The 22,663-nt window shown below is 35.6% G+C and overlaps 1 protein-coding gene across 1 annotated transcript in view; it reads left to right on the forward strand.

Annotated features, from left to right (window-relative positions):
• Nucleotides 1-891: 891 nt before the first annotated feature.
• LOC123531105 (uncharacterized) overlaps nucleotides 892-22,663 on the forward strand; it is a 30,692-nt gene continuing 8,920 nt past the window's right edge. The window contains exons 1-4 of the mRNA XM_053539691.1: nucleotides 892-1,338; nucleotides 2,370-2,537; nucleotides 3,446-3,616; nucleotides 3,858-3,969. Of these exons, the coding sequence (XP_053395666.1) occupies nucleotides 892-1,338; nucleotides 2,370-2,537; nucleotides 3,446-3,616; nucleotides 3,858-3,969 (898 nt within the window). The remainder of the gene's footprint in view (nucleotides 1,339-2,369; nucleotides 2,538-3,445; nucleotides 3,617-3,857; nucleotides 3,970-22,663) is intronic.

The following is a 22,663-nucleotide window of genomic DNA, read 5'->3' on the forward strand; positions in this document are numbered from 1 at the left end:
CATAATAAACATCACCTGGCAGCCATGTCGCACTATTGTAAATATTCAGAGTGATCATTTGTAGTACATTTTGTTTGTGTATTTCATTCAGCATAAATTAACCAGAAAAAAGCAAGATTGTTTCTTTATTTCTCTGTAGTAAATCTGCTGTCGTAGGTTGCATTGCAAGCAATTTACTGGGTGTTAACGTTTGAATCCGAAGTTCTGTTTACATTTATCGTATTCTCTAAATCTTTATAAATTTACACGAGTCTGGGCCGCTAGGCCACTTTGCTAAGTAGAACATTTGTTTTATGTACTGACTGTTTCTTAATATCTTAATTCTTAATATAGTAAGCGTACATTGAAAGGCGTCAAAAATTGTCAAAGTTAAGCAACTACATTTTGTAGTTAACTGAGTTCAGTTTTCTTTATATTTATCGTATATTTTAACAAAATCTGTAAAGGTCCTTTGGAAGCAAAGAATGCAACAAAGACTCGGTTTTGACTGAATCTGTTCAGGAGAGGTAATGACATTACCACTATTGGATCAGAAAATATACCAGCACTGAATCAAAGTATTGGGAAACTTTTTACAGTCAACCATTATTTTTACAATGAGTACATTAGTCTGCAAGGCCGCTAGGCCGCCAGCGTCAGTAAAATGGTGTTTTTGCTATCTAACTACAAAAATGCATATAATAGTTTTATGGAATTAATGGAACACTAAGTACAGTAATCTGCTTACACAGTTAACGACCATAATACATATGAGATATTACACTAGTCCAGACTACAGACTGGGGCAATATTTAAAATTAGCTTCAATACTTTAAGGACTTTTGTCGCTATTTAATCTCATTACAGGGTACGGTGTCCGCAGAAGTTGTCCAAAACTGATCTACTCGAACAATGTCAGCCGCCGATAAGATAAACCGTAAATCATACAGAGACTGGGTGAGAGGAGCCCTCGGATTATCCTTTCTGCAAGAAGGTCTCCATCCATTCACTGACCGTGTTGTTAAAGCGGAACATGAACGAATAGTTAGCAGCCTTACGAAATGTAGTAAGCCACATTCCAAAGGACATACCAAACATTGCCAGATGTATGAGAAGATTGCTTCAAATCACAATTTTCAGACGCCAAGTTTGATAAGTAATTGTCATGCATGGTATACTGACCATTGGCAGTTTGCAAAATGTTTCATGACAACCACAACAAAAGAATCAAACAAGAACAAGACTGCATCCGACACGGATGCATCCGGATTACTCAGCATTATAATCAATGCAAAATTCTTTCAGTTAGAAGTTCAGTCCCCTTTTAATCCACGTACCGGTACTGATATTTTTAGTCAGGTAGGAACACATAAAGTAATTACCAATTATTTAACATTAGTTGCATATTCAACACATCAGGCTTGGTTGATTTTATATTATCGACTTTTAAATGAAAGTTCAGTTTCTTTTTCAAACTATTGACGGATGAAACCCAAAATGCACAAAAAATTAATACGCAAGACAATATTTGGAAGACGGTCGTGGTTGGCAAATCATTTCAAATAACCCATTTGCCATGTAAAACATGGTACTAGATCTACAATTTCCTGAGAATAATTACTGTTATAAGGGCACTAAAACACGTTTTAAAAAGTAATAGATACTACTACTATTTATCAACATGTTAGTTTTAACATAAAATATTTAGAACTAGAGAAGTACTGCTACGAAACATCAAAGAAGTTGGTGAATAAATCTATTTCCAGTACATAACGGTATCTACCATTTGATCACACTTTCCTTATCCTTCTTTCACTAAAAAACTAAAAACGATACAGCTGACGGTATTAACTTTTCACTGTCTGCTGTATTATTTTGTCGTGTTACAGTGATCATGATAAAAAATTTCAGCCGTATTTAATTTAATATTCAGCTGACGGAACTGTCTTATAACTGTCCGATGTATTATTATTTCCATGGCACAGTTATCGTAATAATAATTCTCAGCCGTATTTAATCTACAATGCTAGCATGGCTTAAGTTTTTGTCAGTTAAATAAAAAACGAAGTTGTAGATTCTGGGATAAAAACGGTAGAGACACGAACATGTATGAGAACATCACGACGTTAAATATTACGCCAAATAGCCACAAGACGCTTTATTCATTTCTTCACGTATGAACTTCAGTATAATTTTATCATTTATGTACATATAAGAAAGACCTCTTTGCAGTTTAAGCTCTGATTTATCACTGTTCGTCATTCAAATTTAACTCTGAACTTTTGTCAATCAGGCTATAAGCAACGCATAGCCGTGACTTATTTGATACACAAATTAGTAACGAAACCGTGATAGTATGAATAGTCCTTACTTAAACATCTACTATACAGGCACGGAAGAAAAGAAATGAATTGCTACACAATGCTACACAAGAATTGGAGGATTACGAAGTGACTAAATATTTAGAATCTATGATAGCAGTACTAGAAGACAAGAAAATACAAAGCATTGATCCAGAAGCTCAAGCAGCTCAAGCAGCAGTAAAAAAGTTAAAAGAGGTTTGTTAAAAATATCGTAAAGTAGCCACACTGAGTGAACATTCTTATTAATGTTGTTTTTGCTGTTGTTTTTGAAAAGGAAACAGAACATATTCGTTCCGAATAGTTTTATAATATCATACAAAATGTCACACCATCAGAAACAATACAAAGATGTTTCGTTAGGACCATCGCATCGCAACAGCACGACAACACGATACGACAGCCAAATAACACAATGCAAATGCACGATAATACGAAACGATGGCACGACAAAACGATGCGATAACGCGATACTAATATCGTGTTGTTGCATCATGTTGTCGTGGTTTCGCCTTCTATTATCATGCTGTTGTCTAGTACTCATTTTAATAATGATATAAAAAACATTTTGACTGCATTAGTTTTGCTCACGAGTGAAGAAAATATAAATGACATTCTAAAACTCCAGATTTTTATCGTGTTCATGTTTTACAAATTCCTCAGACGATTTAATTATGATAATACTCAGACTTTAAAGGCACTGGCCCCCAGATGGTACGACAACAAATGAAATAAAAAAATGTAGGTATCAGGAAATGAATGATATATTTAAAAGAAAGCTTTGAAACTTAATTACTGGCAAACTTTGTATTACGGATGAAACACATGGGAATGAGATTTTTTAACTTTTTTTTTTAACTGAAAATTGAAAACCCGTTTGTGACGTTTTACTCTCGGTGAACTGTCTACATAATATTTAAGACAGTGAAAATGTTGTTGTGTTTTATTTTTTCCTCTTCATTTTAAAATATTAATATTTATAAACCATAAATTAATATTTGAGTGTTAATAATATTACAAAACTTAAGTTTGAAAAAAAATCAATTTTAGGTAAGATTTGGAGGTCAGTGTCTTCAACGAGCATAATTCCTTATTTAATTTAACAGATTCTCAAAGACAAATTAAACATTACACCAAGAGAAGAAGCCAAGGTAATGCAAATAATTCAAGCTGAACTGGATGACATCAAAGAGAAAATTAGAACGCTTGAACAGCAGAAGGAGGATTCTACTGCAAAAATAACTGAACTTGGAAAAGGACATGATAACCTTGAAGCAGTATGTATTTACATTGTGTGATTACCCAAATATAAAAAAGATGAATGTTGAATCGCTTGCATACAATGGCAACTGGCAGTCATTTGGGCATTTAGTATTATGTTCAAAACTTGCTGAAGTATGTTAAACATTCATATGGGAAAATTTGAAACCTACATGTAAAATCTACTAAATATGTACAAATGTAAAGGAAGTTTATGAATTAGTTTAAATCATAAAATGATTTATTAATTAATTTCAGAGAGTGGAAAAACTGGAAAAAAGAGTGTCAGATTTGGAACATAATATCGCCACACTGAAAGGTACTAAAGAACATCTCCAGAAAAGGAGTAAATACCTGAAAGACAAACTAGGTAACTTTACAATAATTAACACCATAACTGTTACATCTATTGTACAATGTATCATTTATATAGCAAAGGTGGAGTATTTTCTTCTAGTTATCGTTCCAAGCTTTCAAAGCGTATGAAAATTTATTATCGATTTTTAGCAGGGTTCATCTTGACATTAAAAGCAAACTCTCTTTATTTGACACTCATACACTTCTTGATGGGTCAGAAGTAAGGGGCGCTTATAATAACGAAATTGATAAGCTACATTTACACTTTTGCTAATGCATCCCACGTATTCGCATTAATTATCTAATATTACAGGGTTTGAAGAACTTGATCCTTTGCCTTTGTCGTTAATTTGTAAAAAACGTGTTTAAAGCCGTGGATAAAAATAATGAAAAACACCGATTCTCTTACTCACGGGATATTTGTTGAATTGCCTTCATCTGATATTGATAACCCAAACAATTCATGGGATTTGTCTGTTAAAAACTTACTATTAAACAACATTTGATATTGTTATTTATGGTATGCTACCAATTTTGATAGAACGTATTTACCATTGTTAAAACAAAGCTTACAAGATCAGAATTTACAAGAGTGGAATGATATAATATCAAACCAACCTAAACTTGAGTATTATAGAAAATTCAAGACTGAATTTACATATGAGAAATATTTAGATGTAATAGATAGTGTGCTTGTAAGAAAAGACATGTCACGTTTTAGGTTGGCATTTTGAAAGTGGAAGAGTTGAAGGTATTGATAAAAATGGTCGAATATGTAAACTATGTACAGGAAATGTTGAATCACATTTTACTGTGCTGTCCAATTAATCAGGAGCTACGTCAGAAATATAACATTGTTTCTTCCTTTCCTAAGTTATTAATAGATTTTCTAACGTGTTATCTAATAAGAGTATCAAAACTATTAGAATTTTGTCTAAATTTGTTTCCAATGCTATGAAATTCCGTTTGGAAAAACTTGCTTATATTGCTGTGTTTTCGTGTAGTATTGATTGTGTTATTACATCGTGTGTTTGTATGTTGATGATTGTATACTTTGTTTGTTGATTGTATGTCTTGGTCATCTTAGTGAGTTATTGTAAATAGCCAAAGTCATGAAATAATGCCGATTGCCTAATAAACGTGTAAACTTGTTCCATATGAAAACCGATATATCTCATCTTTATATTTTATTAGTACCCCGCTGGTTGAAAACCAGCTTTGGGGACTATAGGAATGCGCGTTTCCGTCATTCCGTCTGTCCGCAATTTCGTGTCCGGTCCATAACTCTGTCATCCATGAAGGGATTTTAATATTACTTGGCATAAATGTTTCCCATGATAAGACAACGTGTCATGCACAAAACCTGGACCCTAGCTCAAAGGTCAAGGTCACAATTGGAGATCAAATATCAACAGAGTTTTTTTCCTGTCCGGTCCATAACTTTCCCATCCATGAAGGGATTTTAATATTACTTGGCACAAATGTTCCCCATGATGAGACAACGTGTCGTGCGCAAAATGTGGACTCCTAACTTTAAGGTCAAGGTCACGGTTGGAGGTCAAAGTCAACAGGGCTTTTTTCCTGTCAGGTCCATAACTCTCCCATCCATGAAGGGATTTTAATATTACTTGGCACAAATATTCCCCATGACTAGACAAGGTGTCATGCGCAAATTCTGGACCCCTGGTTAAAAGGTCAATGTCACAATTGGAGGTCAAATGTCAACAGTGCATTTTTCCTGTCTGGTCCATAACTCTCCCATCCATGAAGGGATTTTAATATTACTTCGCACAAATGTACCTCATAATAAGACAATATGGCATGCGCAACTTTCAGACCCATAGCTCAAAGGTCAAGGTCACAGCAAATGTTAACATAACATGAACAAGGTCTGTTTCGTGTTCGGTACAAAACTCTGCCATCCATGAAGGGATTTTAATATTGTTTGGCACAAATGTTTCCCATGAGAAGACAACATATCATGCGCAAAACCCAGACCCTTAGCTCAAAGGTCAAGGTCACAATTGGAGGTCAAAGGTAAATAAGGTTTTTTTCCTGTCCGATCCAGAACTCTGTCATCCATCAAGGGATTACAATATTACTTGACAACCCAGAACCCTGGCTTAAAGGTCAAGGTCACACTTTCAGATCAAAGGTCAATAGGATTTTCTCCCTGTCCGGTCTATAACTTTGTCATGCAAAACAGGATTTAAATATCAGTTGGCACAAATATTTCCCTGGATGAGACAACATGTCAGACAAAAACCCAGGCCCAAGGTCTAATGTCAAGGTCACACTTAGAGACCAAAGGTCAGACGCAAGAATGACTTTGTCTGGACCATTTCTTCTTCATACATGGAAGGATTTTAATGTAACTTGGCACAGATGTTCACCAACACAAGACAGATTGTCATGTGCAAGAACCAGGTCCCTAGGTCTTAAGGTCAAGGTCATATTTAGTGGTCAAAGGTCAAATTCAAGAATGACTTTGTTTGAAGCATTTCTTTTTCATACATAGAGGGATTTTGATGTAACTTGGATGAAATGCTCACCACCATGAGGCACCCTTGTTTTTAGAATTACGTTCCTTTGTTTTACTATAAATAAATTTTATTGTCACTTTTTTATTACTGACCGTAGAGAAAAATCGAGACCACTTTTCTGTGGTACAACATACATGTTGTATCCAATTTTTAGGTGTATTTTGACCTGTCTCTACCTGGTTAAGAGTTTCTTGCAGACTTATATTATATAGATTTTTTGTGTTGGTATAACATATTGTATATATAGTACAATATTGTTTATACATCATTGACGGATATCAGTTCATTATGTTAACTTCCTGTCCAAATTGTGGGTATAATCCATCCGTAATTTGTTTGGATCACGACTGGTATGTTTTATTGCGTCATAATATATCATGGGCAACTTATTCAAAGATGGCCATCACCCGTCACAAGGCTCGCGTCTTTTTAAGCCTTTTTTTTTTTTTTTTTTTTATGGAAGGTGCTGACGATAGTTTCATAGTTTCTTGATTAACGATCTAAACGTTGTAGCAATCAAATCGGTTTCCGTAACACATTTATACTAAAAATCTAAAGTTTGAGGTGATTGATAGTATGAAGAATGGATTAATGCTGATATATAAAGTGTGATCTTTTCAATAAATTCTTCAAAAATAAATGTCATTGGTAAATGAAAAGCTCGATCTTTATATGGTTTGATAACTTAACATATTATATTGTCAAAAATATCTTCAATTTGTATTTTCCGAAACTGATCAGCGTTCACAGAACTATAACCTGAATTAGATAAGGAATGAATAAAAGGGGCCAAGATGAAATAAAAAAAAATGATTTAAACTATTTCAGTGATACCGTGTCAAGTTTAATTGACTTTATTCCAATTACATGGGTTCTGCTGTACCTACACATTGTAAACACTCCTCTGAAAGTTGTGCTTTTGCCATGTATACTTTTAAGAGGTCGTGGGTTTGATCCTCGGCCGCGTCATACCGAAGACGTAAAAATGGTACTAGTAGCTTCCTCGCTTGGTGCTCAGCATTAAGAGGATAGTGCTAGGACTGGTTAGCCCGGTGTCAGTATAATTAGACTGGGTTGGGTATCATGTCAAGTGTCTACGGTGTGATATTCCAGTGAGGCAGCACTATAAAGTTGGGCATTTTTACAAGAAGACACCGTCGTTTATATGACTGAAAAATTGTTTAAAAAGACGTTAAACCCGAACTCACACACACTACATGTCGCTTCTTAGAGTCAGTTCCTAAAAGCTACAACACCTAAACAAATATCTTAAAGTATCCGATACATCAAATAGAAATATATGAGGAAGGATAATTTTTGATAATATATTTGATCTCAAGAACTTACTCCCGGGAAGGCAAGACGTCTGACGTCTACCACCTGTAATCATTACACCAGTGAGCTTTACAGACTATGGATATCAAACAATGGCGTGCGGCATTTTTTTATCAATCGGGTGAGTTAAATCGCCGAACGCAATATGGAAAAGCTAGTGCATTGAAGTACTTACATTCAAACGAGTTTTAAATGTACTGACTTAATTGAGTAATTCCATATGTTTGTTTATTTTGTTAGATTTAACGTTGAACCGAAATAAGTATAGGTCAGATAGCGACTTTATGCTATGTATTATTTCATCTAGGGTGGGAACCTTGGTATTTTAAAACTAATGCCCTTTCTTAAGCCAGTTTGATGGCTTTCTCACATGAAGAATTCAACTCCCCGATGGAGGCATGAACCCACATCGGTGAGAGGCAATTGATTCTAAGTCAGCGACCTTAACCATTCGGCCTAACAGGCCCTTTCAACTCCCTTGTTTGAGACAGGTCCCTTATAGATATGTGGTAGTAGCTAGAGGTCCATCTGGGAAAGTGAACATTTATTGCTACAGACAGAAATAAATGAGAACAGAAGACGGTCATGTAGATAACGCAAGGCAAGCGACACCTTCAGGAAGGCAGCAGTACTATACATAGTAAGACATTTATATCTTTATCGTCAACAAAGCTAACAGTATATACAGAGAGCGAGCTACTACGAAATTCATTACAACCCACGAGCTACAGACCGACGGAATAAAAATACATCAGCTGTCTGCATGTGAACTTAAGAAAGCAGAGAAGGTGTTAAGCAAGTACTTACTCCCGCGAAATATCAAGTATGAAGTCGTTTGCGACATGACTGTCAACATCGCCTGTTCCTGGATGATACTGGACATGTAAGCGGCTGTAGAAAAGTTAATAAAACACATGTTTTTGTTGCAGCGTCAAGAATTTCTCATAAGTATTACTATTGAATCTCTCATTCACTAATCTTGTGGTAGGGATTTCCAATGAAAACGTCTTCATAAAATGATCGGATATCAGCCATATTTTAAGTTGCATCGCCTATAATACCAGAGTGTGTCACTTGCCGCCGAGTAAATGTTAAGCCATGCAGTGCACCTTCCCTGAACCAATTCTCGTTCAAGTATGAGCGTTTCATCACTATCAACGTCATTGGTGGGGATATCACCAGGGCCTTATGTATAGCATACTTGTGTTTGGTAAAATGCGTCACGACTAAAGCCGTTCATTTAGAAGTAAAATGAAACCCCACTAAATTGGAATCCCTGAATACCGGAAACCCCTTCTTTCAAAACAAATTTCATGATCCCGAAATTTGGTCTTTTTAGTTCATTAACAAATACCCCTGTACACGAGAACCCTTCTATGTCAGAAACCGAACGATTATTCCAGACAAAAACTTTATTTATTAACACAAACTTTCTTCTAAAAACCTTACAAGTTTAAAGGCAATCAGAATTTTGGCACTTGCCTTTTTCATGATTACAATGATTTACCATACATGATACCATATTTCCATAATGGTTTAGAGGCTGATTGGTTTAGAGGGTTTAACTGTAGTTCGTAACATTACGAAACAGTAAATAATCCAATCTTTCATACGATTTATTTTTGCCGGAGGTTCTCACAAAACCTACTGGTTTTTGATGGCGCAACCACTTTTCAAGCATTCAACTATGAATTATACATTGAAACAACAAATGACAGTGACGTATACTCTATTTACATTTATCATCACATATCAACAAAAACAAACAAAGCATAGTTAATTGAACATTTCTTATCAAGATTAAATTTATGATGTCGGACTTGGTACTTAATAGCGCTTCGTGAACGATTCCGTGAGTCAGGATCACACTATCCACCGATAACTTTAGGGGATGATTTACAAGAACGCACTGACCTACAGAAGATTACACTGATTGTTGCTGCTACCGAAAGAAGATGCCGCAATTCTCGGGTTAACTCCGGATCAGTAAAGACTTTATACCACTAAGCCTAATTATTATGTCTTGGGGTCGCCCCATCAAAGGTCAAGGTCACAGGGGCAAACATCTGTCACTCATCATTTTCAATCAATAACTGTTCATTGGAGAACTATTTGATTTAGAACTTACAAACTTCATATGAATATAGGACTTACGGAGTAGAGGACTTCCGAGGGGTCTACTTTCCAGATTTTATTCCATTGGTTTTGGGGTCATTCCGTCAAAGGTCAATGTCACAAAGGTCTGAACAGGGAAACAGTTTCCGATCAATAACTTGATAACCACGTGACTGACCAGGAATGTTGAAATGTCACAGGTTGATTGGACAGGCAAAGCAAATGGCCCGTATTGATCTTATTCCATCGAAGGTCAAGGGCATGGAGGGCTGAAAATAAAAAGCAATCCGATTAATAACTTGAGAACCATACAGTTCAGAATGTTGAAACTTCATAGGATGATTGGACATGCATAGTAAATGATCCTAATTGATTTCAATCAATAACTTGAGAATCACCACACCCGGAACTTCATAGGAATTTTGGACATGCAGATAATTGATTTTGGTGACACTGTATCAAAGGTCAATGTCACATGGGCTAGAACATTGGAACCCGTTTCCGATCAATAAAGTGATAACAAATTGACCCAGAACCTTAAAACCTCACTGTACGGTAGGACATGCAGAGTAGATGACCCTATTGTTTTGTTGTTGTTCTTTTTGGTCACCCTATCAAAGGTCAAGATCAAAGGCGTCAATCCGTTTCTAATCCATAACTTGAGAAGCATTTGACCAAGAACATTGAAACTTCATATGATGATTGGACATGCCAAGTAGATGATCCCATCGCATTTCAGTCACTAAGCCAATCATCGGTGTCTCTGATTTTCGCTCCTGTACCATATTGGCTTCTTGCCTGTTTCTACCATGGTTTGGGGGACACGTGCACTTTTCTACAAAAGCATCTTTGTTGCAATAAAAGTGTTCAGTGATAGCAAAACATAAATAAAGCAGTTAAAAGCAGAGAGTTAAATAGCAGCGATTTAAAACGTATTTTGAGTAGAAATACTTATAATCGAGTATTTCCAAAATTAATATGTTTCAATAAGGAATTTACATAAGCAAAATGTTTATGGAAGTATAAAAAATATAAAAAGTCCTTATCATTCCAACAGAAAATGTTTACTCAAAGATAATGGATGACTTCCCAAAGGAATTGTTTCGCAAAAACATTCTAGGTATATTTTGATTTAATATATCATAATATAAGTCTTAAACGACACAGGAAGGGCATAAAGAGAGCGGTTATTCTGTATACCTTCTATCAGTTACTAATGAACGAAAACCCACTTGTTGGACTGAAATCTTAAACAAGCCCAACATTTGTGACTAATAGCATAATGTTACATTGTTTTTGATATACCGGTATAGTTCAACTTTCCAAGCGACCTCGGTACCCTAGTGGTAGAGCGTCCGCTTTGAGTGTGAAAGGTCGTGGCTACTATCTTTGGCCCAGTCAATCCAAAGACTTGCAAAATTATGACAAAAGCTCCTTCGGTAACAGCTCAATCTGGCTTATCTACTCCCATGTACTTGCAGCGACAGTTTCCATAGGGAATATGGCGTGGAAAGTGATTGATATCAGTTGTATATGCTCAACAATTCACTTTAAGAAAATAAATATAAACTAACTTTCCAAGCAATCATTTTGCATAAGTCAGTTGTGGATTTAGTCAGGGTAGGAGTAAAGACTAATAATGACTTTGTTGATAACGTTGCTGCCACATTTTTGTTAAAACATAAGTATGCCATAGTTTCAATTATCTTGCTCAATTATTAAGAACAAATAAAATACTTATGGGAAATAATGCATTAAATTATATTGAGGTGATGCCGTATTTTATATTGCATGCTCCTTGGATCTTAAGTGTTTAACTTGCGAGATATTGTAGTTTTTCTTTTGCAAATATAGATCATTTTTTGTCCAGTTTTAAAAAGAATCGGTACACGTGTACGTTATTGTTACGACCTTGTACTAGTAAATTGTAATATCTATTAATTTCCTGACAGTTTTGATTAAGAGTTATACGTACCTGTCGTCATTCTTATTTTGTTTTTGTGTTGTTGTTTTTTCATCATCATTTTCCGGTCAAGCTGATTGTAGTATACAAAAATAACGAACTACATGTAGTATAGGCGGTTCCAGAAGATAAATGTTGAGATTTAAGAAGTTAAACGGTATGGTCGCTGGGCTGGCATATGACAAAAACATGCTGATTAGCGGCAGCGCTGGGCAAAAATGTCTAGATTAAAGATCACTAATAGTAATTTTTACAAAATGGCCTATGCTTGGTATATTCTGAAAGGTAACCGTGTTTTGCACAATTTTGCAATTTTTAAACAACTTTTACCGTGCCACTTTTTATAAATTTTGTATAACTTATGGTATGTCCACAAGCTCAAATAGAGACAAATTTCAAAGTGATAGCCACTATCCAAAACGTTTGCAGAGAACTCATTTTACCATTAATGTTAATAAAAGAAACACCAATTGGTAAACAATTATAAAACACAAAATAAAAATGTCAATATCATTTTTTCTATGGTGCCTCAAGAAAACAGATTTGATGAGAAAGAGTTCATACTTCAACATTAAAGAATAAGGTCGAATGCTGTGTTTCTGTTTTGAATTTTGCTTACTCCATTTAAAAATAACCTTAGGGCAGACGTAAATCCTACCTAAATTTCTTCCACAATATATAATGTAAGAGTGAAAGCAAAATAGAGAACTTTCACCGCGTATAACTCAATATTTTTAAAGATGTGTAACTCTACCCCTTCTGTTTAAGTAGTAAATTCACTTTGAACACCAAGAAATCACTTATAAGATTCATCTTTTTCCATTTCTGTACAAGAAATCAATAATAAATCTTGAAAGAAGTAAAATCTTACTAGAAAAAAAAGGAAAATAAGGAAGAAAAAAAAATTGTCCCAGTAGGGCTTACACCTACGCCCCACTAAGAATTGCAGTAAAAGTAGGCTTATGGTAGGAATTGAATACTCTTCAAAAAGGAGGTTCTCTATTAGTGATCTAATACCTTAGGTGGGATCACGGAGTGAAAAGATGATAATAAGCACTCTCGCAGTTTTACTGTAATTATCGTGTGTTCGCAGTTTCGTCCTCAAATGATTTAATTGTCGTTGTTTCACTCGGCGGGGTCAGGGGTTGACCAAACGAGATTTAAGTTGTGGGAATGACAAGGGTGTGGAGCGAATGTCGACATTTATGGAACGTAAACGGCGGGGGTGCGTTGCGGAACTCGCTAAACAGTGGCGTTGCGCGACAAAAACGGTTAATAAGCGGGTGTGCGTTGCGAAACAAACGGAGATTATAGAGTCAAAATGACGGGGTCACGGAGCGGATAGACGCTAATAAGTGTTCTGCCAATTTTAGCAACTTTTAGCACCGCATCTCCATTATCTAAACTTCTTACATCTCATGTTTCCTCTTGGTACAGTCGCGGGGTCGCGAGTTGACACGACGAATTTGCACAAATCAGCCACCATACATGTAATATCTACTTTTTTGAAGAATAGATGTCGAGTTTGTTAATGTCTTTGTATATGAACATAAACTGATTGTATGGAAAAATACTACAAGGTGCATACATAAAACATTGCTATGTCCGAATACCGCTCAACGTATACTTTTCCGCGCTCTACCTTTTGAGAAACCGTCAAGGATTAAACGTAAACATTAAATACCTGTATCAAATCTAAATATAATATCTGACTTAAACCTGCCCTAAAATAGTAACATTGGCTAGACGCCTTGGGTTAGGTACACCAGGTTTTTTTGTTTGTTTGGGTTTTTTTTTGGTTTTTTTTTTTTTTTTTTTTTTTTTTTTTTTTCAACAATATTGGCTACATTCCTTGGATAAAAATCGTACGGAAGGGGAAGTGTTTTTTGTTGTTTCTTTTTTGCCATTTGAATAGCAACAACTACATTAATGTATTGACCCCGTAATAGAGTATCTCCTTTTTGAAGAGTATTCAATTCCTACCAAAAACCTACTTTGACTGCAATTTTCAGCGGGGCGTAGGATTAAACCCCACTGGGACCAAATTTTTTTTCCCATGTCTTCCTTTTTTTTCTAGTAAGTTTTTACTTCTTTCACGACTAATTATGGATGAATTGTACAAAAGTGGAAAATTTTCATTTTATAAGCGATTTTTTGCTGTTTAATGTGAATTTACCTCGGAAATCAGGAGGGGTAGAGTTAGACATCTTTAAAATACTGAGTTACGTGCGGTAAAAGTTCTCTATTTTGCCTTCATTCGTTAGATTACATGTTGTGGAAGAAATGCAGGTAGGTTTTACTATTGTTCCAAGGTTATTTTTGAATGAAGTGAGCAAAATTCAAAACAGGCCCACCGGATTCGACCTTAATTTTTCAATGTTGCAGTTAGAATTCTGTCTCATTAAATCTGTTTACTTGAGGCACCCTAAACAAAAATGATTTTTAAAGTTTTATTTTGTGTTTAATAATTGTTTAACAATAGTTTGATGTTTCTTTTATCAAAATTAATGTTGTAATAAATTCTCTGCAAGCGTTTTAGATAGTGGTCATCACATTGAATTTTGTCTCTTCTTGAGCGTGAGGAAAAACCATATATTATACAAAATTTACAAAAAAACGGCACTGTGAAAGTTGTTTAAAATTTGCAACACAGTGTGCAACGTGATCAACTTTAAGAATATACCAAGCAAATGCCATTTTTAAAACATTACTATTAGGGGTCCAATACCTTAAGTCATAAAAAGAAATAAAAATTGTAACAAACGGAATCGTGTTAGGGTTTCCTAACAATTCACACATGCCTTCCCATGGTAATAGCTCTTGCTATCATTTTTGTATATTGCCATTTTTTAACAACATTCTAATCGAGATAAACAGTGATTAGTATCTCAGTTACTGCATATGACAACTGAATGAACTTCAAACACTTCTCTGCCATGATAATGCCTTTTGAATAGCATATGTTAAACTTTATCTTATTACGATGAGTTTATATATATATATTGGTAGACATATTTTTAACAAGTATTTGTTTGCGATTTTCAGAGAGTTAGTTTCTAAGAAACAACACATTTCAGCGTAATGGCTTTGCCACTATAATACCAACAAATCAATGACGTAGGTTCCGTAACCCTTGCGGTAATTTGTTGATGAAATTAGGCCTCCTTTTGGAATACGCCATTTCTTTACAAAAAAAAATCTGTTTTCGATCGCCAGAGAGTTACTTTAAACTTATCTTTGCAGTACTGATTTTTTTCTTGCCTACTTAGCGGGGAAAGTGTACCATTGTCAGAGCACGCGCCTGGGATATTTGTTCCTGTCTTTCTTTAGGGAAAACCCTTGTCTAAAATAGCGTACACTAAGGTTTTTAATTCCACACTGTCCATCGGGTAGGATAAAACCTGAATGTTTTTCACAGGCAAGCATGTAAGATCCTTATAATTCCATTTTTAGTTCATCTGATTTTTTGAAAAAAAAAAATGATGAGTTATTGTCATCACTTGATCGGCGTCGGCGTTGCCTGGTTAAGTTTTATGTTTAGGCCAGCTTTTCACCTAAACTATCAGAGGTATTGCTTTGAAACTTGCAACACTTGTTCACCATTAATAGCTGACCCCGTACAGCAAGAAACATAACTCCATCCTGCTTTTTGAAAGAATTATGGCCCCTTTTGGACATAGAAATTCTGGGTTAAGTTTTATGCTTAGGTCAACTTTTCCCCTAAACTGCCAAAGCTATTGCTTTGAAACTTGCAACATTTGTTCACCATCATAAGTTGACTCTGTACAGCAAGAAACTCCATCCAGCATTTTGCAAGAATTATGGCCCCTTTTTGGACTTAGAAAATCAGATTTCTTGGTTACGTTTTGTGTTTATGCCAGCTTTTCTCATAAACTATTGCTTTAAAACTTGCAGCACTTGTTCAACATCATAAGTTGAACCTGTACACCAAGAAACATACCTCCGTCTGGCTTTTTTTGCAAGAATTATGGCCCCTTTTGGACTTAGAAAATATCAGATTTATTGGTTAAGTTTTATGTTTATGTAAACTTTTCTCCTAAACTATCAAATCTATTGCTTTGAAACTTGAAACGGTTGTTCACCATGATAAGCTGACTCTGTACATTAAGAAACATAACTCCTTCCTTCTTTTTGCAAGAATTATGGCCCTTTTGGACAAGAAATCATGGGTAGGACAATATTTATATTATATAAAAGATCAGATGAGTGTCATTCACCCGCAATGCGGTGCTCTTGTTATACATGGAAACAAGACATATTTTAACACAGTTAGAAAGCAAGCTATCTTTCGACTTTAGTCTATCTAAATTTTGAGGGAGTGAGTCTAAATTTCGAGAAAGTATGTCAAAAATAACACTCATATGGCAATAGTGCTATTTCATACTTGAGATTCAGTAAAGATATGAAAGACATTTATATCACCGAAAAATTATCAATTGCTCCTCACTTTAGTTCTTTGGCTATTTTTTATATTTTATTCCTTATTATTTTTACTTCACCTGGAGCACTTTGTGACCGGTCATTGTCCGACGTCTGTCAGCTTGTGTCGTGCGCCGTCCGTCAACATTTGCCTTGTGAACACTCTAGAGGCCACATTTGTAACCCAATCTTTATGAAACTTGGTCAGAATGTTTGTCTTGATGATCTCTAGGTCAAGTTCGAAACTGGGTCATGTGGAATTAAAGGCTAGGTTAGTAGGCCAGAACAATTAAAAGCTTGTGAACACTCTAGAGGCCACAGTTGTGAACAAATATTTATAAAACTTGGTCCAAATGTTTATCTTGATGGCTTATAGGTCAAGTATGAAACTGGGCCATTTGGGGTCAAAACCTAGGTCACTCGGTCAAATCAAAGAAAAAGCTTGTGAACACACTAGAGGCCGCATTTGTGACCCTATCTTTATGAAACTTATTCAGAATGTTGGTCTTGATGATCTTGAGGCCAACCTCGAAACTGGGCCATGTTGGGTCAAAAACAAGGTCAGTATGCCAGATCAGCTTGGTCAGAATATTTGTCTTGATAATTTCTAGGGCAAGTTTGAATTTGGGTCATGTGGGGCCATTCACTAGGTCATCCGGTCAAATCAAAGGAAAAGCATGTGAACATTCAAGAGACCACATTTGTGACCCAATCTTTATGAGACTTGTTCAGAATGATAGCCATGATGATCTCTAGGTCAAGTTCGAAACTTCGTCATGTCGAGTCAAAAACTAGGTCAGTAGGCCAGAACAAAGGAAAAGCTTGTGAAAACACTAGAGGCCACAGTTGTGACCCAGTCTTTATGAGACTTGGTCAGAATGTTTGTCTTGATAATTTCTAGGCCAAATTTGATTTTGGGTTATGTGGGTCACCTGGTCAAATCAAAGGAAAGACTTGTGAACACTCAAGAGGCCACATTTGTGACCCAATCTTTATGACACTTGGACAGTATGTTAGCCATGATAACCTCTAGATGAAGTATGGAATTGGGCTATGTGTGGTCAAAAACTAGGTCAGCAGGCCAGATCAAAGGAAAAGCTTGTGAAGACTCTAGAGGCCACAGTTGTGACCGAATATTTATGAAACTTGGTCCGAATGATTGTCTTGATGATTTATTTTGAACTGGGTTATGTAGGGTAAAAAAATGGGTAACCCGGTCAAATCAAAAGAAAAGCTTGTGAACACTCTAGAGGCCACATTTGTGACCCAGTCTCGATGATCGTTAGTAAAACATTGAAACTGGGTCATGTGAGGTCAAAAACAAGGTCAGTAGGCCTGATCAAATGAAAAACTTGTGAATACTTTAGAGACCACAGTTGTGATCTGATATTTATGAATCTTGGTCAAAATGTTTGTCATGATAATTTCTAGGAAAACTTTGAATCTAGGTCATGTGGGGTCATAAACTAGGTCACCCGGTCAAATCAAAAGAAAGGATTGTGAACACTCAAGATGCCACATTTTTGATCTAATCTTTATGAGACTTAACCAGAATGTTAGTCTTGAAGATCTCTAGGTCAAGTTCAAAACGTAATCATGTGGAGTCAAAAACTAGGACATAAGGCCATATCAAAGGAAAAGGTGAAAACTCTGTAGGCCACAGTTGTGACCCAATATTTATGAAACCTAGTCCAAATATTTGTCTTGATGATTTATAGATCAACTTTGAAACTGGGTCATGTGGGGTCAAAAACTAGGTCACCCGTCAAATCAATGGAAAAGCTTGTGGACACTCTAGAGGCAACATTTGTGTCTCAATCTTTAAGAAAACATATTCAAAATGTTAGTCTTGAAGATCTTTAGGCCAGTTTCGAAACTTTTGTGACCCAATTTTTATCAAGCTTATTCAGAATTTAAGTCTTGAAGGTATCTAGGACAAGTTTGAAACTTGTTCATGTGGGGTCAAAAACTAGGTCACCCGGTCAAATCAAAGGAAAAGATTGTGAACACGCAAGAGGCCACATTTGTGACCCAATCTTTGTGAAACTTGTTTTGAATGTTAGACTTGAAGATCTCTAAGTTAAGTTCGAAACTTGCTTATGTGAGATCAAAAACTAGGTCAGTAAGCCAGGTCAAAGGAAAAGCTTGTGAAAACTCTAGAGGCCACAGTTGTAACTCAATATTAAAGGAACTTGGTCAGAATATTCGTCTTGATAATTTCTAGGCCTAGTTTAAATCTGGGTCATGTGGGTCATAAACAGGTCATCCGTTCAAATCAAACGGAAAGCTTGTGAACACTGTAGAGGCCACAATTGTGACCCAATCTTTATGAAACTTCGTAAGAATGTTAGCTTTGATAATTTCTAGGCTAAGTTTGAATCTGGGTCATGTGGGTCATAAATTAGGTCACCCGGTCAAATCAAAAGAAAAGATTGTGAACACCTAAAAGGCCACATTTGTGACTCAATCCTTATGAAACTTAGTCAGAATGTTAGGCATAATAATCTCCAGGTCAAGAATTACATTGGGTTATGTGGGGCCAAAAACTAAGTCAGTAGGCCAGATCAAAGGAAAAGCTTGTGAACACACTAGAGGCCACAATTGTGACCCAATATTTATGAAGCTTGGTCAGAATATTTGCCTTGATAATTTCTAGGCCAAGTTTGAATCTGGGTTATGTGGGGTCATAAACAAGGTCATCCGGTGAAATCAAAGGAAAAGCTTGTGAACACTCAAGAGGCAACATTTGTGACCCAATTTTTATGAAACTTAGTCCAATGTTAGCCTTGATGATCTCTGGGACAAGAATGAAACTGGGTTTTATGGGGTCAAAAACAAGGTCAGTAGACCAGATCAAAGGAAAAGCTTGTGAACACTCTAGAGGCCACAGTTGTGACCAAATATTAATGAAACTTGGTCTTAATGATTGTCTTGATGGTTTATAGGACTGGTTTGAAATGGGGTCATGTGGGTTTAAAAACTAGGTCACCCGGTCAAATCAAATAAAAAGCTTGTGAACACTCTAGAGGCCACATTTGTGACCCAATCTTTATGAAACTTATTCAAAATGTTAGTCTTGATGACTCTAGGCCAGCTTCGAAATTGGGTCATGTGTGGTCAAAAACTAGGCCAGTAGGCCAGATCTAAAGAAAAGATTGTGAAAACTCTAAAGGCCAAAGTTGTGACCCAATATTTATGAAACTTGGTCAGAATGTTTATCTTGATGATTTCTAGATCAAGATTGAATCTGGGTCATGTGGGTTTAAAAACTAGGTCACCCGGTCAAATCAAACGAAAAGCTTGTGAGCACACAAGAGGCCATTTGGTTAGAATGTTAGTCTTGACAGTTTCTAGGTCAAATTCGAAACTGGTTCATGTTAGTTCAAAAACATGAAAAAAATATTAAACTTAGTCAGATTGTTAGCCTTGATGATCTCTACGATAAGAATGAAACTGGGTTTTTTATGGGGTCAAAAACTAAGTCAATAGGCCAGATCAAAGGAGAAGCTTGTGAACACTCTATAGGCCAAAGCTGTGACCAAATCTTTATGAAACTTGGTCCTGTTTGTTTTGATGATTTATAGGCCAAGTTTGAAATTGGGTCATGTGGGGTCAAAAACTAGGTCAGTAGGCCAGATCAAAGGAAAAGCTTGTGAAAACTCTAATGGCCACATTTGTGACCCAATATTTTTCAAAGCTGATCAGCATGATGGTCTTATTAATTCCCAGGTCAAGTTTGTATCTGGGTCATGTGGGGTTAAAAACTAGGCCACCCGGTCAAATCGAAGGAAAAGCTTGTAAACACTTCAGAGGCCGAAATTTTGACTCAATCACCAGCTTAAATCAAAGGCAGATCTTGTCAATACTCTTGAGACCACAATTTCTGTTGAAACTCATGAGAATTAATCAGAATCTTTGTATAGAAAATCTATAAGTCATGTTGGAGTCTTGGTTATGTGGGGTCAAAAACTAGGCCACCCGGTCAGATCAAAGGAAAAGCTTGTGAACACTCTAGAGGCTACATTTGTAACCCGGTTTGTATGAAACTTGGTCAGAATATTAATCTTGATGATTTCTAGATCAAGTTTGAAAATAGGTCATATGGGTCAAAAACTAGGTCCATGTTTACCTCATTTTTTAAATAAAAAGATCGCGAAAGAAAGCCGACGTTGTCAAAAATATTCTCATGCCACATTAATGCCACCCTAGTCATTTGTTCCTTTATATTGACTCTAAGTATCCTGAAAACCCACCCACCTATCCCCCCCCCCCCCACACACACACACACACACGTATACGCAAACGCACGCACGTACGAGCAGATAAACAGATACACATACGTTTTGTTCTTAAAGGGATTTCCGGTAGTTTTTATGCGCATCTTTCGGCGCAGCCGACACTATCTATGGAAAATTGAAACGAAACATGAAACAGACAATCTTAAATATGAGGAATCTTGAATAAAATAACTATTTTTAATAAGGTTTATCCGTAATCAAATGTTGACACTGGTTTATGTTGCATTGACATGAACCATGCCTGACATGAACCATGCCTGACATGCATCTTGCCATTTTGGTGGCTGTGTTTTGACAGCGCATTTTTGTACAAAGACAGTGTTGTTTATATAATGTTAGACAATTAACTTGCTATGACCGTTCAGATTATTTAGGTTTCAATGATAGAAAGAATTCAGAATTTTTAAACATTTTTTAACTTCTAGCAGATACACATGTAATCACTTTGGTCAGGTTCGCACCATTTTTCGTTCGAACAGGTGTTGCATTCAAGCGGTCTTAACATAAAATTTAGCCTGGTGACCCATACATTTTTGCAATATTTATTTTCGCGATACAATTGTTTATTTGCAATGAAAACAGGAAAAAGATTCTAGCAGCAGTTTTATCAAAATTTTAAAAAAAAGTTCTTTATCAATATGAGTATTTTTCATTGAAAAAAAGTTCACAAAAGTGAATATGAAACCAGATTTTTTCCCATTTGTACGCATAATTGTAATGATATTGTATTAAAAATATGACTATGATATGAAATAAGTATATAATAAAATCTGTTAAAAGAATAAACCTTATTGTGCTTTCTTAATGCATACTTTGGTTGGTATTTATAAAAAAGCAGAAAATCATGAAAATGTTGAAAAAAAAATCAGTTTCAGCAACAGTGGGTGTTTTCAAAACAATTTTTCACAAAAACAAGCCTGGTTTTTATTTGTGCATTGATTTTAGCACAAATTTTCCTTATACGAGGATATATATATATATATATATATATATATATATATATATATATATATATATATAATATGTGAATTTGAAAAAAATCTGTGAAAGAAAAAAACTATAGGATATATATCATTTTTTGTTTCTTGATATTGTTTCTTAGTATCTCGTCATCATTTACTTTCTCAGATTAGAAAGAAATCCTTTATATTTTTGGATAATGCCTTTGCTATATTTTATTTTCTCTTTATTGTGTTTCCCCGTATTGTACTCAACCCATCAGCTCGAATAACAGTTATTTAGAACCTGCTCTTGTAAAACTTTCTATCTGTTATTGCCATCTTGTTTCGGCTGAATTTTTACAATTTTTGTTGTAAATGCACGCTGATGACAGCACGATCTCCGCAAGCGCATGAGGCAAAATCACAATACATTGAAATACATGCTTGAGTATAGAAATAATATTCGATGTCAGATTTATTTAAAAACTTCTTAGAGCTGTGAGTTAACGTATTTCTTATAAATATAGGATCACAAGCTACATTTCGATAAAAATGCTGAAGTGTTATTTTACAAATACATCTGTGGATGTCTCTAAATTGCTTTTTGTACTTTTAGCATGTGTAAATGTTGAGTTCTGCTCAACAGGGGGCTAGAGGGCGTGGACGGTAGCATGCATTTCCACTACCGTCCATGAACAGGCTCAATCAAACCGAGCCTGCAACATCTTCGTTTTTGTCGTGTTGAGCGACCTGTGAAGTTTCCACTTTTTTCTATTTTACATAGAAGTAATGAATCTGTTACATATTTTGACTTATTACACACTCATTTAAAAATTCCGTTAAGTTTCAGTGGAACATGAAACTTCAAAATGTTTCCATATTGACGTTCAAATTTCATTTCGGGTGCGTGACGTCCTAGGCAGCCGCGTTCAAAAGTTCCTAAACGACAATATTTTCATTTTCATACAGGCTAAATAACAAATTTGAATCATTTTCATAATAATTTAATGAAGATGCGTATTTAATAAAAAGGTTATTAGATTCGATCAAGAAATATACACTCGTTCTTTCG

The sequence above is a fragment of the Mercenaria mercenaria genome, chromosome 3, assembly GCF_021730395.1.
Source record: "Mercenaria mercenaria strain notata chromosome 3, MADL_Memer_1, whole genome shotgun sequence".
NCBI classification, from domain to species: domain Eukaryota; kingdom Metazoa; phylum Mollusca; class Bivalvia; order Venerida; family Veneridae; genus Mercenaria; species Mercenaria mercenaria.